Below are 18,390 nucleotides of genomic sequence, written 5' to 3' on the forward strand. Positions count from 1 at the left end.
TCTCTGAATTCTACCCCATCACATCCAAAGCTAGACTCCTTATTGCACCTAGGCCAGGGGTAGGCAACCTGTGGCCCGCGGGCCAGATGCGGCCCGGCGAGGCCTTGGGACCAGCCCCAGCCCGGTCCTGCCGCCGATTGCCACTGGGGCCTTTGAGGGGCAATTGTCTATAGAAGCCTCAGAAACATGTATTTATATTAACATTTTTTTAAAAATCAGCAAATTTTTTCACATGTCCTCCATTTTTTAAACAAAGTGTCCTCCATTAGAAAATTTTGTCCTACATTTGTCCTGGTTTATTTATATATTTAAATTTTTTTTTACAATCATTTAATTATTTATTTATTGACTTCGGCCCCCCAGTTGTCTGAGGGACAGCAACCTGGCCCCCGGCTCAAAAAGGTTGCCTACCCCTGACCTAGGCACTATTTAATTCTCTCTGCTATTTAGTTTGTTGTGTACTATAAGAAATGCACCAGCTAGGGGGCCACGTTGGCCTCTTAAGAGACCTTGGACAGCCACATTGCCCACCACACCTGCCCCACAAAAACAAAAACAAAAACCAGAATGTATTTTGCCCTCAAATACTCTTCAGTGGGAATGGAGGAAATTTTCACCAAGTTTTTGGGCCTTATTGGGCAGTTTTAAGCCCAGAAGAAGCCTTTTAACAACAGGAAGTGAGCAGAAGTCGCTTCCTGTTCATTTTCTGTTTCAGAAAACACTTCTCCTGGACATATATTGATCCAACAACGCCCCCAACATTTTGGAAATGTCCTGACACCCCTTAGAGACCATTTGGAGGCAATTTTTGGGCCCCTGATTACTATCTAAAGCCTGTGTGGGAGATGTATGGGGCAGGCATAAAGAGTAATGTTTTGCCTGTGGCTATGCTGCATGGAAGAGGAGGGGGCTGAGTTAGATGAACTTCCAACATCTTTGCAGAACACATACAAATCTGGTCAGAATCCTGCTTCACCCCGTCTTTGTTCACAGAGAAAATGTTTGACGTAGTTTCTTCAGAGGGACTATAGAACAGGAATGAAACAGGTTTCAGTATTTGGCAAAGAGATCGTCCAATATTTTATTCTCAAATACTTTGTACAGAGCAGGAGAGAGCAGAGAGGCATAGATCAAAAATGCTCTCAATAATTATTCATATATTATTATTATTATTATTATTATTATTATTATTGCTGCTGCTGCTGCTGCTGCTCTTATTATTGACATTCTTAATTTTTTTTATTCTGCTCTTCAGCAGAAGACCAAAAATTAATTAGAAGAATAATGTGTCACCAACCAGTAGACTATTTACAGAGACCTTTTATGTCTTCTTCCTGTACTCCTCACAAGGAAGTTGGTTCGAATGGCTTCAGTGGAGGGGATAAAAACAGAAAAACCCACAAAAAACTATGGATGCCGGCCATGAAAACCTTTGACTTTACATTAGAAAAGACCACAGATAGAAAAAGCAGACAACATAAGCTATGATGCAAACTGAATGAACTATATTCAAAGGTAGTATCAAAATGTGAAGATAAAAACCATAACAAAAAGTATTAACATACTCCAAATACAATATGATGCTAAGTTACAACATTTATTTTAAAACCCCTTTCATTAATTTATTTACTAAATTTAAAAAGAACATTACTAAAGAACAGTACGAAAAGGGACATTTCCTTGTTGCTTTACAATAATGCTGTTGGCATATAATTAAAATAATACTGTACATTTTAAAATGTTTGAACATTTCTATAAATTAGCACATTTTAACTAATTATTTCCAAGATATGACTGACAGAGCACACCCAGCTGAGCTGCTATTGTTTTTCTGTAAGTTTTTTGGGCTCTGTGGCCATGTTCTAGAAGAGTTTCTTCCTAACGTTTCGCCAGCATCTGTGGCTGGCATCTTCAGAGAATGCTTGCCTGGAAAGGAGTGGGTATATATATTGTGTGACCTGGAAAGGCAGGAGTGATTTGCATGTGTGTTGTTCTGTTGCTAATGGCAGGCCTCAGGGTGGGAGGCTATGCAAAAGAGGATTAGTGTCTGCTCTAGCCCAAAAAACCCACAAAAAACCATGGATGCCAGCCATGAAAGCCTTTGACTTCACATGTGCTGCTATTGTTTCCAAGGTATGGCTGACAGAGCACACACCAGTTGAGCTGCTCCTGTTTTCTTCAGATATGTGCCTCTGTAATGTCTCAGAATTAAATATAATTGTTTGGCTAGACCGTGATTGCAATGGAATTTGTTTCTACTAAAACCAACAGTTCTTTATTGTCTATATGTATATGCCTTCCAGTTGCCTGCCAACTTATGGTAACCCCATGCATTTCGTAGGGTTTTCTTATGCAATGAATTGCCAGTTTCTTCCACTGAAATATAGCATACAGAACCTCATATTTCTTGGCAGTCTCCCACTCAAGTACTAGCCAGAGCTGAACCTGCTTAGATCAGAAGGGATCTAGTGCCTTTAGGGTATTCAAGCGGCATTTTTCATATGCATGAAGTATATCCATCTTTCTAGCAATGACTACAGTATGCACCTCTAACTGGTACATAGCCTGTAAAACAGACTGATTAGGCTAACTATCTCAAGTATACAGTATTACTCTATCTTAAAGGGGAAATAAAAGTAGTCAGAGCTAGAAAGGGTTAGAAAAACAAGTAAAAGAAAAAAGTAAACATGGGTTTGAATGTAATAAATATCTCAATTGAGATATGGCTAGGGTACAAAACCCTAGCCAACTAAAGCGGCTAGCAAAAATAGCTATTTTTTAAAAAAATCTGCAAATGTATTTATTGTGAGGCAACTTATCACCTGACTTCTACCCGCTCCATTCATGGCAGTCAGAGAAGTGAGAGAGGTTATGGGAGAAACAGGAGCACTGGATGTTCTGTCCATGTGTCCATCCTTTCAAGAGGATTACCCCATCAGTTGTGGTGCAGACAATTTACTAACAAATCTTTCCTAGTTTGCTGCAGTCTTGGAAGCATTACAGAAGCGGCAAAGAGGAGAGGATGTCTGGTCACCCTGGGAGCTGCAAACAGTAAGCTTTTCGGGCTATCTCCCCCAGAATCCTCCAGGCAGCACAAGAGATCCTCTGGGGCAACCTTCCCTCTCTTGCAAGGAGGGGATGGGCGTGTAGAGCAACCAGGTGTCTTCTTGTGGGGGTTTTGTGTGTGTTTTGGGCTATGCGGCCACCTTCTAGAAGAGTTTGTTTCTGACTCTTGTCAGACAGAAATATTCTTACATAGACAGAATCTATCACATGGAATATAGCATGATACACTATAATAATAAATAATAATATATTGCAATATTTTTGTGGGGTTTTGGGCTCTGTGGCCATGTTCTAGAAGAGTTTCTTCCTGACGTTTCACCAGCATCTGTGGCTGGCATCTTCAGAGAATGTTTCAGAGAATATACTTATGGTGACCTTAAGGCAAAACTATATATATGATAATAATATATTACAATATTATACATACATATATATTAAAATTTATTATTATATTGCATCTTGCTGTATTATGTGTATATATAAGACTAATATAATAATAATATGGCATAATACAATATATTGATATAATAATAATTATAATAATATATTATAATGTATATATATATATATATATTACAATTTATTATTATTATATTGTATAATGCTGTAATCCATGTATATATTATTGAAATAATAATAATAAATATACATTATACATATATATACATTACAATTTATTATTATTATAATTATATTGCATCTTGCTTTATTCTGTGTACATAATAATAATAATAATATGGCATAATAATCTATCTACTTATGGTGACCATAAGGTGAACAGTATATAATATTATTGTTATAATAATAATTATTATTATATATTATGATATATTACCATTTATTTTTATTATATTGTATCATGCTGTAGTCCATGTGCATACATTATTGCTATAATAACATAATAATAATACTAATACTAATACAGCATAATAACATATCTACTTATAGAAACTTTAAGGGAAACCTATATATAACTGATATCATAATAATAATAATCATATAGTACAATATTATATATATATATATATATATATTACAATGTATTATTTTTATGTTACATTGTATCTTGCTGTATTCTTCATATATATATATATTTAATAATAATAATAATAATAATAGGCATAATACAATATCAGACTTATGGTGAACCTATATATAAAATACTATTGATATAATAATAATAGTCATATATTATAATGTATATATATTAACATTTATTATTATTATTATTACTGTATCATGCTGTATCCCGTGTGTGTGTGTATATATATATATATATATCTCATATAATAATAATAATAATAACAACAACAACAAACAGCAACATCACTATCGGTCTCATGGCGCCCCATGGACTCGTGGGGCTTCCTTGGCGAGGTCTCTCTCTCTCGCTCTCCAGGGGCGCTGTGCCTTCCCCTTCCCTTCCCCCCGAGAGAGGCTGAGCGGGAGGAGCACACTACGCTGCTGCTCTCCAGAATCCCCGCCCAGCGCTGACTCCAACAACCGTCGTTTTATTCCGACGGTTCGCGCATGCTCTGTTTCAACCCATGAGGGCCTTTCCGGCGCTTCCGCCCGGACTTCTATTGACAGCGACGACGTAGGCGCCTCTTTCAGAGTTGGGCGGCGGGCGCGGCGTGACGTCACCTTTCCCGGGCCCGGAAGTGGAACTCGAAAATACTGCTGGCCTGGGCGCTGAGTGAGGGGCAACAGAACAGAGGCGGGGGAGAAGCGGCGGCGGCGGCGGCGCGTCTCCAGGTAACCAGCCTTGGCCCCGCCCCCTTCTCAGGGCAGAGGGGCAGCAGGTACGTCACTCGCTCAGGCATCCGCTGGGCGACGGTTGAGGCGAGGGGCCACGCGCGCGCAGGACTCCGTCCGGCCCAGGGCCCTTGCCTCCTTCAGAGACACACGCAGCGCTAGGCGCAGCAGCAGCAGCAGCAGCAGCAGCAGGGAGTGCCTCTGCGCTGCAGAAATAGTAATGCACTCCCACGCCACTTTCACGTGCTATAGCTCCCTCGCTTCCAGAACGGCTCTCCTGGGGAAGGAAGGAGGCTCTTGTTATTGTTATTGTTATTATTTAACGTTTATTTATAGTAGAGGCTCAAAAATAAATCTTACAACAACAACAACAGCAACACGTGGTTAAAACATCACTGACACAATCATATTGCATCATACAATATTATATATATATATATATATATATGAGAGAAATATGTTTATATAGAAGGCCAAGTTGCAGACACTCTTGTTCAGGGAGACAACATTCCATAGTACTGGTTACAGTATTAATAATAATATTATTACAGTATTAATTACTGCTGCTGAATTTGTCACACACACACACACACACACATTCATATATGTCATTCATATATATATATATATATATATATATATATCACATATACCTCACATATACCTCACATATACCACACACACACACACATTTATATGTGTATCTGTGGTATATATATATATGTCTTATATATACCACACACATATATATCTTATATACATCAGCCACTATTCTCCAATTACTCTTCTTTCAATTGACCAAAATGAACCCTTTTTTTCCTATTATGAAATCAAACATTGTATACTTTGATATATATTGCTTCTATCTATCTATCTATCTATCTATCTATCTCAGTTTCACCTTAGTTTATCCTTCTGGCCAAACGCAATCACTGCATGATGTGGTGCTATTCTAGCCTCTCTAAGGAGGGAGTTCCAAAGGCTAAGGGCAACATCTGTGACTGACCTCACTACACTCTTATGCTGCTGCTTTTATGGCTCTGGCTGCCTCCTGTCGCATTCTGAGGCTTGTAATTCAATGAGGCCTAAGAATTCCCTGACTGAGAAGTCTAAGTGGCCCTCCTTAAACTACAAACCCCAGAATGCAACAGGAGGCAGCCAGAGCAGTTACAGTGGAATAGCAGTGCTATAAGAGTGTCCTGTGGTAATCTACTAAGACAGGGGTAGGCAACCTGCGGCCCGCGGGCCGGATGCGGCCTGGCGAGGCCTTGGGACCGGCCCCAGCCCGGTCCTGCCGCCGATTGCCGCTGGGGCCTTTGGGGGCAATTGTCTATAGAAGCATCAGAAACATGCATTTATATTAACATTTTTTAAAAAATCAGCAAATTTTTTCGGGTGTCCTCCATTTTTTTTAAAAAAAGTGTCTTCCATTTGAAATTTTTGTCCTACATTTGTCCTGGTTTATTTATATATTTAATTTTTTAAAAAATTATTTAATTATTTATTTTTTGGCTTCGGCCCCCCAGTTGTCTGAGGGACAGCAACCCGGCCCCCAGCTCAAAAAGGTTGCCTACCCCTGTACTAAGAGAAGGGCCTTTCTTGAGGATTTCAGGGCCAGGGCGGATTCATACAGGGAGATACAGTCTGTCAAATTGCCTGAACCTAAGCCATATAGGGCTTTATAAGTCATTGTCAACAGTATGGAAACAGATTGGTAGCCTGTGGAGCTGTCATAGCAGGGAATTGTAAATTTCCTGTAACCAACTCCAGTTAACACTCTGGCTTTTTTTACCTGTAGTATCTGCTGGGGTTTAGGTCCAGGGTTCCCCCCCTGGCCCCCAGTACCAAAATTTGTGGATGCTTAAGTCCTATTCAATACAATGGTGCAGTGAAATGGTTGGTGTCCTTTATGGCAAAATCAAGGTTTGCTTTTTGAAATTTACACTCATCCCTCCATATTTGCAGATTTGATTAGTCATGGATTTGATTAATATGCTCTCTCTATAAGTATCTAGGTCCCCCAGTACAACTCTGTGGTCAACTTTAAAAGTTGCACTGAAAGATCTAGAGATTCCTAGAGAGGTAGTATCCTCTGAGGTAAAAACATGGTGTTTTTGTTACTGGAGGTTTTTCCATATTCACAGGGGTCTTGTGCCCCTAACCTTAGTGAATATGGAGGGACAAGTGTATATCTGTTTGGAATATTTTCCACTTGTGGATAGTTGAATCCGTGACTTCATTTCTCAGGCTATGTATGGTCTGAGGTTGACAGGTTTGAGAAATGGAGAAACAAAACCAGCTTAGAGACAAGGGGATGTAGACATACAGTGGAAGGAAAGAAATGAGGATAGAAATTCACTTTAATCTTCTCAGTCTTCTCAGTGAGAAGTTCCAGCATGGACTGTTGACAAGGTGGAGCTGAATGCAAAAGAGATTATTTAAATTTTAAAAGATGAATCAAGAATGCAAAAATAAGGCTAAGAATTCTGAGCTAAAGGCTATTAGGGGAACATAACCTGAATTCTGTAAATCTGGGATGTGTTCACAGGGTATATTACATACCTGAAAAAAGGCCTGATGGTTTTAAATATAGGGTATAGATCCCCAACCTCCAGTACTTTATTTTTCTATGCAAGGTTCACTATTCAGTGGTTATTTTCAAGAATTCTGAAATTATACTAAACCCACCATTCCAAACTTTATTTGCTTTTTTCAGCTCATCCCCTCAGGATTGATGCATGTTTCGTCTTTTACTTTCATCTGGCTGAGAATTTGGATAAGCATGGCACAACTTCAACAGGGAGGTCCTGATGAAAAAGAGAAGACTACAGCATTAAAGGGTACACATTAATTTGGAACTTCCCCGTAGGCACTTCGTACACTGTGTTCTGATGAGCTATAATTTTGTGGTTAGTAAAACAGGTGAGCAAGTGCAGATGAGTACAACCACTATTCATGGCTGCAATGAGTTTTTTTCAGGGTTTCATGTTCTCTTCTGTGGAGAAGAAAACAGTGGACAAATAGTCTGGAGACTACATTTGGGGGGGAAATTGAAATGAGACTATAGATGCAATATTTTGTCTTTCAGAATGAGGAATAAACTAGTTACTAAACAAGGAGGATTGTTAGGACTTGATATTTGGAATGTACTTCCAAATATTTCAGTATGTAGAATCTTTAAATACTTGGTCTGGAAATGTAATCTGTGAATGTGAGAAGGATATGGTTCCTGTGTCATGCCGACGTCGTATATACTTTCTTTTATACAGCATCTTTTCTTCACCTTTTGCATCCTATGCAAAAGACAGAAATATTTGAAAATATACAGTTAAATGAACAAACCCACATTTGAAACAGTTGGAAAACCTATTTCAATGTATATTTGTGTACCATTTTCTGTGGTCTTATGAGTTCAGAATAAGAAGGTGCAGTTTCAGATAAAGACTTGCTAGCATTTTCAGTGGTATATCTTACCCTGATAAATCAGTTAAACAATGATTCAGAAAAGTAATCTTTATACTTACTGTAACATTTGCTGCATGGAACCATTCATTTTTACATGAAATGAGATAGAGATATATGGTTGAAAATTTTCTAGTGCTATATTTTTTCATAGAAATTTTTTCACACCTTAAGACACACACGCACATTTATCCATGTACAGCAAAATCCAAACACCACAAAACAGCAGTACCTTTGTTGGCCAACCAAGATGCACAGGACACAGCATGCAAGCTTTTGAAGCTTCACTGGCTTCTTCATCAGACAAAGATGTTAAAAATCATAAGAAAAGTGACATTAGAGTCACAAGCCTACATTTTGTCTCATATCTTACTTCTGTCATCAGTTAAATTAGATATACAGCACCTAAACGTTTTCTCAGATGTAAAAGTACAGAGTGATTTCTTGAGAAATTTAGTGTTCTCTGAAGATGCCAGCCACAGATGCTGGCGAAATGTCAAGAAGAAACTCTTCTGGAACATAGCCACATAGCCCGAAAAACCCACAAAAACTTTAGTGTTCTCTGCCTAAAAAGGGGGTAGTTAGTTTCACAAAGGACAGGGACAGCCTGGATCCCAAGGGAAGTTACTTTTTTGTTGCTAAAGGAGCTGATTTTTTACCTGTCTTTTATCATCTTTTGAATCTTATCCTCCACATGGCCAAGAAGGAGGGTGGCATCTGCTTGCATTGAGATCCCTCCAGATCATCTTAACTGACAACAGAAGTAACTTCTGAAACCAAATATAGGGTTGTGACTCTAACATTGTCACTTTTTGTAACCTGTATGATTTTAACAGAAGCCTGTGAAGCTTCAGAAGCTTGCATGTTTTTTTTGCATTTTGGTTGTTCAATAAAGTTATCACTGTTTTGTGTACAGTACTTTTTATTTTTGTTGTATTTTTCCTGCATGGCTAACACAGCTACTCCTGAATACATTTATCCATAGTTATTTGGGCTGTTGTACTTCCTTTAATCACGTTTGATAGGCTAAATATAGGATTATGAATACCTAGCTATTCTTCCAAGGAGATAATGAATGAATGAATGAATGAATGAATGAATCTTTATTTATATACCGCTATTCCAATGATCACAGCGGTTTACAATCAGTTAAAATACGAAAACAGTAAAATCCAATAAAAGAAATCCCCCCACATTAAACAATAAAATACAAGCAATAAAAATATCCATCATTCAATCACCTTTTAAAACCATTAAAACCAATAACACCAATAGCACCAAGGACATCCATTACATTACAACAGCATAAAAGGAGACGAGTGGAATTAAGGGACATGGGGGAAAGCAAGGCAGAAGTGAGTCTTTAGGTTTTTCCTAAAAGACTCCAGGGAGGGGGCTGAGCGGAGCTTGTCAGGGAGAGAGTTCCAAGCCTGCGGGGCCGAAGCAGAAAAAGCCCTATGTGCAGACAACACATATCTCGTGTCAAGGACTCTCAAAAGCTGTTTCCCACCCGACCGGAGAGTGCGGGGCGGATTGTATGGGGAGAGGCGGTCCTTCAAGTACCCTGGTCCCAAGCCATTTAGGGCTTTATAGGTTATAACCAACACCTTGTATTGTACCCGGAAGCAAATTGGCAGCCAGTGTAGGTCCTCCAATACCCGTGTTACATGGCTGGCTCTGGAGGTACCAGTAACCAGTCTAGCTGCCATGTTCTGAACCAATTGAAGCTTCCGAGTTTGGTACAAGGGTTGCCCCATGTAGAGCGCATTACAGAAATCGAGTCGAGAGGTTACCAGTGCGTGTACCACTGTTTCAAGGTCCTTCCGGTCCAGGTAGGGTCGCAGCTGGCGTATCAGCCGAAGCTGATAACAGGCACCTCTGACTGTCGCATCCACCTGAGAGGTTAGGGGGAGCGACGAGTCCAGAAGCACCCCCAGACTGCGAACAGTGTCGTTTACAGGGAGCGTGACCCCGTTCAGGACAGGTGGAAAAATTTCCATCCCTGGACTAGGGGAACCTATCACAAGTACTTCCGTTTTCTCAGGATTCAGGCTGAGTCTATTTTCCCTCACCCAGCCCATTACTGACTCCAAGCAGGCATTGAGCGGAGAGATGCTATCCCTAGTCACTGCATCAGTCGGGGACACAGAAGACTATTTGGGTGTCATCAGCATACCGATAACACCGCACCCCGTGTCTCCGGGTGATCTCTCCCAGCGGCTTCATGTAAATGTTAAATAGCATAGGGGACAGAATCGCTCCCTGAGGGACCCCAGATGTGAGGGCCCTCTTGTCGTAGTGACAGTCCCCCAGCTCCACCATCTGGAATCTACCCGAGAGGTAGGGATGGAACCACTGCAAAGCAGTGCTCCCGATGCCCAACTCCCCCAGGCGATCCAGAAGGATACCATGGTTGATGGTATCAAAGGCCGTAGAGATGTCCAAGAGCACTAACAGGGACACGCTACCCCTCTCCATGCCCAGACGGAGATCATCGACTAAGGCGACCATGGCAGTCTCAACCCCATAGCTCGCCCGGAAGCCAGTTTGAAATGGGTCCAGATAATCCGTATCCTCCAAGACCCTCTGTAGCTGGGAGGCAACCGCTCTCTCGATCACCTTCCCTAAAAATGGCAGCAGTGAGACAGGCCGATAGTTATTTCGAATTAAGGGGTCAAGGGAGGGCTTTTTTAATAAAGGTTCCACAATGGCCGTCTTTAAACTAGATGGCAAATGGCACTCCCTGAGAGAAGAATTGACGATGCGGCGCAACATCTCAGTTATTGCCGTCCCCCCTTGAACTGCCAGCCATGAAGGGCAGGGATCGAGAGAGCACGTTGTCTTCCTAACGCTACTAAGGATCTTGTCCACATCCTCGGTACTCACAGTCTCAAAATGATCCAGTACAACTGAGTCCACGGAAGCTCTGGACGCCTCTTCTCTCGATTCTGTACCAATAACAGCATCGAGATCAGCCCTTAGCCGAGAGATTTTATCCGCGAAGAAGTTGTTAAACTCGTCACAGTAGGCTTTAGATGGCTCCAATAATGGGTTCAGGGGAGGAGCCAGTTGGGTAAACTCTCTCACAACCCTGAACAGCACTGCCGGACGCGACTCCGCAGACGCAATACGTGCAGCATAGAACGAGTTCTTGGCTGCACCTATTGCCACTCCGTAGGCCTGCAAATGAGACTCTAGGAGTGTCTTGTCGGCTAAGTCCTGATGTGTCCGCCATTTTCGCTCTAGTCGTTGCGCAGCCCGCTTCCTTGCCCTGAGATCTTCCGTATACCAGGGCTTTTTATTGGAAGCGGGCCGGAAAGGACACTTGGGAGTGATACTGTGTATAGCCCTGGAGAGATCAATATCCCAGGTGTTGGTCAGGGCATCAACAGAATCGCCGTCAGTTCCAACCAGATAGCCCTCTAGGGCTTCCTGGAACCTTTTGGGTTCCATCAGCCTTCGAGGGTGGACCATTCTAATAGGTCCGCCAGCCCCGGGGGGGATCTGGGTGGTCACCTTGATACTAGCCTCGACCAGAAAATGATCCGTCCATGACAGGGCAGAGATATTCGTTACCTCTGCCCACGGAGACTCCATGTCCATACAGAAAACAACATCTAGTGTATTACCAGCAGAATGCGTGGGCCCTGAGACCAATTGGGACAGGCCCATGGCAGTTATGGTAGCCATGAACTCCCGAGCCGCACCAGTTGGAGCATGACTAGCCTCGAAGGGGATGTTGAGGTCCCCCAGGACAAGAAGCCTAGGGGACTCCAGCACCAGCTCCGAGACCAGCTGTGTCAGCTCGGCCAGGGAGTCTGTTAGCACACGGGGTGGCCTGTAGACTAACAGAATCCCTAAACTGTCCCTAGCCTTCAGGGTCAGGTAAATACACTCAATGTAATTAGTCTGTCGAACATGGTTCCTGGACAAGGAGAAGGTGTTTTTATAGATCAAGGCAACTCCCCCCCCCCCCCCACGCACCACTTACCCTGATCTGGTCCTTAACTGAGTACCCGGCAGGGAGGGCCTGTGCCCACACCGTTTCACTCTCAGGCCCAAGCCAGGTCTCAGTAATGCAAGCCAGGTCACAGTTCTTATCTTCCACAAGATCATATATTATGTGGGTCTTATTCCTAACAGACCTGGCATTGCACAGGAGCAGAGACAGGGTTTGTGGTACAGTTGGACTGACCCACAGGCCTCTTTGGCTAGGAGAGTGGATGGAAGGAGAGATAGATATTATGCATCGATCCCGCCTTCCCCTACGATATATCTCCACCCTCCTACCGCTATATCTCCCCCTGACCCACACTACTCCAATGGGAGCCCCGCTTGACACAGCCGCTCCTCCCATTCCGTCACCAAACCCAGTACACACCATGTCCACAGTCTCCTCTAACAAAACAATATTACAACACACTCTCTACTCCTAACAAAGGACACCTTCCCAAGTACTGTGCCCAGCGCTCCTCCCCGGTGGCTTGGGGGCGTGGCAGAGTCTCCTTTGGGGGCCCGGTGAGCCGGCTTTATGGAGGCCGCTCTCACCGGCCTCCCTCCCTCCGGAAACGCCGCAGAACATCCAGCTATTCTTCTAAGGAAACAAACACTGAAAGACCCTAGTATGCAAAGGAACAGATTAAGAAATGAAGGCACTGCTAAGCTTTTTTTCTATTTTGCAAACTCTCTTACTTCTAAATCAGTCATAAATACAAGCAGTTACAATAAAATGTGGTAAATTGTCTGTACTCAGACTTATATGCATCTTTTAGTGAAACACATTGTTCAACTAGTTGTACTGAACAAAATTTACACTGAAATGGGACTGATTAGTAGTTCAGAGACTGAATGAATGAAGCTGGAGAGTTTTCTACACAAGATCTGTTCAGAGAGGTTTTTGCCATTGCCTTCTTCCGAGGCTGAAAAAGTGTGACTTGCCCTAGGTCATTTCGAGGGTTTCCATGACCGAGCGGGAATTCAAACCTTGGTCTCCAGAGTCATAGCTCAAACCACTATAGCACACTGGCTCTTAAGCTAAGGTATATAAGGTATGACATAAGATATATCTGTGTATATCTTTAAGAATGTGTCTTAAAAGAAGTATTCTTTCAGATGTAGCCAATTTTTCCTTAAATATAAGGAAAGAAAGAAAATAGTATTCCCTTTACACTGGAGCAAATATTTCAGTAAAAAAATTCTACATAGAGCTTTGAACGTGTTTGAATATAACATTTAAAACAAACATGCTAAATCAGATAATGTTGTTTAAAGCACTACTTTTTGAGGAAAACCCACATCTCTGGAAGCAAATTCTACTCATTCAGAGGTCCTAGATAAAGCGTTTATAAATGCCCTTCCTGTGGTTACATAGAATGTTATATAGTTGATCTTTATGAATTTTATGGCCATGTTTATTGCTATTCAGCTGCTTAGATTAGAAAAGATACTCATTTTCTGAGCCTTTTCCTCTAAAACATGAGTTTTTCTTCATACAATTGTGGTTTCTTTACTACAGTCCTGATGTTTGCTGTTATAGCTTTCCTTTTGCATGGCTGACAAGCTAAGTTATGCTGAAATATCTGACTGTGTAGTAGCTGAGTTTTGTTGCTAGTGTTTGATTGTGTTTCTGTAGAAACATTTTTACATTTACATTTCATACAAATACCAAACAATACAATCTTATGTATCTGCATTCTGCAGGGTATGTGTTCATGTGTATGTGCTCTCTCTCTCTCTCTCTCTCTCTCTCTGTGTGTGTGTGTGTGTGTGTGTGTGTAAATTTAGGTTTAATAAGAAGATAAATAATGTATACTTTCCAGTTTTCTTGAAATTTTGTGTGAAAATTTGGAAAGTTTATTCTTACTAGTGCACTTTTGTGGTTGTGTCTGTCAATTGTTTCTGACCCTGTTATCACAGGTTTCTGTGAAATTTTTAAGGGTGAGAAATCAATAAGCAGCATCTGGCTATAAATTAATATACTGTTCCCAGAATTTTCCTAGAAAAAACTGTTGGATTTGTGTTAAGTGAGATAATTTTAAAAATGCAAAGGAATATGTTAGGACAGAACCAGCCTTTGGAAACTACTAAAATATGTTTCTGTAATTGCCTGGCAAAACAACAAAGCAACAACAACAACAACAAAGCGCCAAGGTGCATGCAACCAGGCACTATTGTTTCTTTGTATTATGTATACACTCTGCTGTATATTACCATAACTATTAGTCTAAAATAGTAGTTATCTTAGTCAACAAAGTAGATGTGCTCCTGGACATTACTTCTTTAACAGAAAATTTGTTACCAGAGGCAGAAATAACATAGAAAGAATAGAGAGAGGCTTTTGCACTAGAAAAAAAAATAGCAGTTTCAGCAAACTTTTTGTCCCAAATTAACACTATGTACACATAAAATGAAACAACTAGGTCAGATAGCTTTCCAGAGACCACTTGATATTTTTTCTAAAATGTTTCTGGGGTGTTTTTTCTACCCTGCCTCCATTTTCCCTATGATTTCTGGAGGCCAAACATGTACATCAATGCTTTTTAAGTGTGCTGAGGATACCTGGTGATGAAGGCTAAGCTGATTTCTTCCTTTCTCTCCACTTTCATTGAATCATAGAATCATAAAGTTGGAAGATACCACAAGGGCCATCCAGTCCAGCCCCTTGCCATGTGGAAATAAACAGTCAATGCATCCCTGAAGATGGCCATTCAGCCTCTGTTTAAAAACCTCCAAAGATGAGGCTCCATTACGATTCAGCATATTCCAATGCTGAATAGCTCTTACTATCAGGAGGTTCTTCCTAATGTTCAGGTAGAATCTGTTTTCCTTTAGTTTGAATCCGTTTCTCTGGAGTAGCAGAAAACAAAACCAAGTATGACATTCTTTCAAATATTTAAACAGGGCTGTCACGCCACCTCTTAACCTTCTCTTCTCCAGGGTAAACATACCTCATAGGGCATGGTTTCCAGACCATTCACCATTTTAGTCACCCTTCTCTGGACATACTCCAGCTTGTCAACATCCTATTTGAATTGTGGTGCCTAGAAGCAGATATGGTATTCCAGCTGAGATCTGACCAAAGCAGAATGGAGTTACTTCCCTCAATCTAGACACTATACTTCTATTGATAGAGGCTAGATTGCATTGGCTATTTTTTTAGCTGCTGCATCACACTCTTGGCTCATGTTTAACTTGTGACTCCTAGATTCCTTTCACATGTAGTTTGTCAAACCAGGTGTCTCTCATCCTATTCTTGTACATATCAGTATTTTCTGAGTAAGTATAGTACCTACATTTCTCCCTGTTGAAATTCATTTTGTTAGTTTTGGCTCGTCTTCTAATCTCCTTTAGAGAGGGATTATGAGATAAAATGGGATTACTGTACAATAAACAGTTTGTCCTTTGGAAACAATGTAGTATTCATGCGACAGTACATGGGACTGTTCCCTTCTCTCAAGCATAGGATGACTGAATTCCCTGATCTCTCAGCGAGATTTCTTTCTTTCTTTCTTTCTTTCTTTCTTTCGGTTTCAGCTGGTTTCCTATAGTCATTTCCTAATTAACATGCTGTGACATATATAATTTGCATTATTACTCTTTGACCTTTTTCTCTTGGTAAAGAATATGGGTATTTTTTGAAGCTTTGTGTGCATAGAATTCTTCTTAAGTAGCAAATGTTCAGGTTTTTCAGTGCAAATCGAGAAAACACTTATTCTAGGGAAAACTTCATCAAGACTATTACATTTAAGTATATTGTATTTCTGGATTAATTCATGAGTAGAAGAGGAACCAGCCAATGGATGATTGTGTAAAATGACAGAAACAGCACAGAATCTATTTCACACCTGCTTCCAAACAGAATGCATGACTACACTCACAGCAAAAAAACTACAGTATGTCTTGTATCAGGAACCTGGCCCTTCCATACAGTAGTTCCATAATTCTTCACAGCAGCAGTTTGGGCTGAGGAGGGTTGTAGTCCAAACCTTTGAGTGGACACCAGATTGGAGAAGACACCATCTGGAAACTGGTAGTCACAAGCACTGGTATTCTCAGACCAGATGACTCAAGCTTTTACTTGCAAATTGTGGGTGCTATATGTGGGGCTCCTACTTACAGAGTGAGTTGGATGTTTTCTTTTTTAAACTATTGCTACAATCAATATCTGAGTTACATTTGAGCATAGAATCTTAACTGACGGAATTGGAACCAAGCCAGAAATGGAGTCAAGCCAAGCTGTTGTGGAGAGAGAGAACAGCATGTTTGGAGGGAAAGTTTCCAAGATTTTCAGGAGACAATTAAAATACAATCATCCAAAGGGTACTCCTCCCCTTCCCATAAAAACAGTGCAGTGAGGGCAGAGTATGCTCTGTAGCCAACAGAATGTTACTGCTGGTTGGGTTGGAAAGTGAGGAGGACAGGGATGGGAGGGAGGGAGGGAGGGAGGGCATGACTGGCTGTGTAAAATCCTGAACTGCACTCTTCTTAGGAATTATGATTCAGGGCAATATATATGCACAGATGTTCCCCTGCATATAGAGAATCTTGTCAGTGATCAATTAATAACCTACTTAATCTAAAAGGAACTGTTAGTTTAAGCAGACCAAAACTGTATAATTACTGGTCCTCTTTCAGTGCATTTTAGAAGACATTGCTTTTTTCTTAAGAGTAATTATGTTTACATATGAAATCTACAGAAAGACAATCCCCCCCTCCTTTTTCTTCCAGACTTGTTGTCTAGAATAGACCTGGATGAACTGATGAAAAAAGATGAGCCACCACTTGAGTTTCCTGATACTCTTGAAGGATTTGAGTATGCTTTTAATGAAAGTAAGTACTGTAATACATAATTTATGAAGCCAAATAGAAATGGTACAATGAATTAATCTGATAGCTTTTGTTTTTATCTGATGTTCCCAAATACACAATTTATGCCACAACATGTTGTCCTTAGGTCATTCTAAAAATAGGAAGTCAGTTAACTGAGAATGCAAAACCTTATTCAGTTTATCTTTAACGTATTGGTTAGTAAATAACCTAGTAATGTCAGTAGAAATTGCAGTTTAGTGCATTCAAGAACAATTGAATTCCAGTCTTCCTAACTTGAATGGGATTTGTTTAGAGTTGCGATGAACCATAGCTATGTTTGTCTTTGTAAATGTGTAGCTGAAATAAATGAGAAAGTCTTTGGAAGTCAAGACAGCAATCAAATATTTCAGTAAATACAATGGAATAGAGATCTGTTGGATCAAATTAAATTATTTTGTTTTGAGATGTCCCTGTTCTGCTGCTCGCTCACTTAAGAATTCCAACCATGTAAATCTCAGATTTGTCCCAACATCCTGAATGGCTTTTGTCATACTTGGTTTTAGATATTATATATAGTCATACTTTTGTAACATTGGATGTATGCACACTGCAAAATAAAGCAGTTTGATATCACTTTAACTTCCATGATTCAGTGCTATGAAATTCTGGAATTTGTAGCTTTGTGAGATATTTAACCTTCCTTGTCAGAGGGCTCTGGTGCCACAACAAACTACAAATCCCAGGATTCCATAGTGTTGAGCCATAGAGGCTGAAGTGATGTCAAACTGCTTTATTTTTGCAGCATGGCAGCAGCAATAGTGGAAGTCAGTGTGCTTTGGAATGTCATCTTTCAGTGTGTTCATGTTCTCCTGCAAAGTTTAAACTACTGTATATACTCATTTATACCGTATATACTCGACTATAAGTTGAGGAATTTATGCTCCAGAATTGACCCTCATATAAGGGTCAATATGTTAGTAGTGCTTAGAAAGGTCCTAAAGCAAGCAAGCCTGATGCCCGAATCTCCATTGAACACCAGTTCCTTCCCCCTCCAGTCCGTTTTGCAAGCCCTGGCTTTCTATGGAAACATCTCTCCATTTAAAACCACTTGCTTCCCTCTCTGGTCCGTTTTGCAAGCCCTGGCTTCCTATGGAAAAACCTTTCCAGTTAAATCCACTTGCTTCTCTCTCTGGTCTGTTTTGCAGGCTCTGGTTTCCAATGGAAAAACTTCTCCATTTAAACCCACTTGCTTTTCTCTCTGGTCTGTTTTGCAAGCCCTGGCTTCCTATGGAAAAAAAA

The 18,390-nt window shown here is 40.7% G+C and overlaps 1 protein-coding gene across 1 annotated transcript in view; it reads left to right on the top strand.

The window, feature by feature from the left end:
• Nucleotides 1–4,691: 4,691 nt before the first annotated feature.
• The window catches only part of FAM172A (family with sequence similarity 172 member A), a 333,167-nt gene continuing 319,468 nt past the window's right edge, over nucleotides 4,692–18,390 (top strand). The window contains exons 1-3 of the mRNA XM_042447786.1: nucleotides 4,692–4,868; nucleotides 7,538–7,743; nucleotides 17,011–17,112. Of these exons, the coding sequence (XP_042303720.1) occupies nucleotides 7,713–7,743; nucleotides 17,011–17,112 (133 nt within the window). The 5' untranslated portion in view covers nucleotides 4,692–4,868; nucleotides 7,538–7,712. The remainder of the gene's footprint in view (nucleotides 4,869–7,537; nucleotides 7,744–17,010; nucleotides 17,113–18,390) is intronic.

This window comes from Sceloporus undulatus, chromosome 2, assembly GCF_019175285.1.
Source record: "Sceloporus undulatus isolate JIND9_A2432 ecotype Alabama chromosome 2, SceUnd_v1.1, whole genome shotgun sequence".
NCBI lineage: Eukaryota > Metazoa > Chordata > Lepidosauria > Squamata > Phrynosomatidae > Sceloporus > Sceloporus undulatus.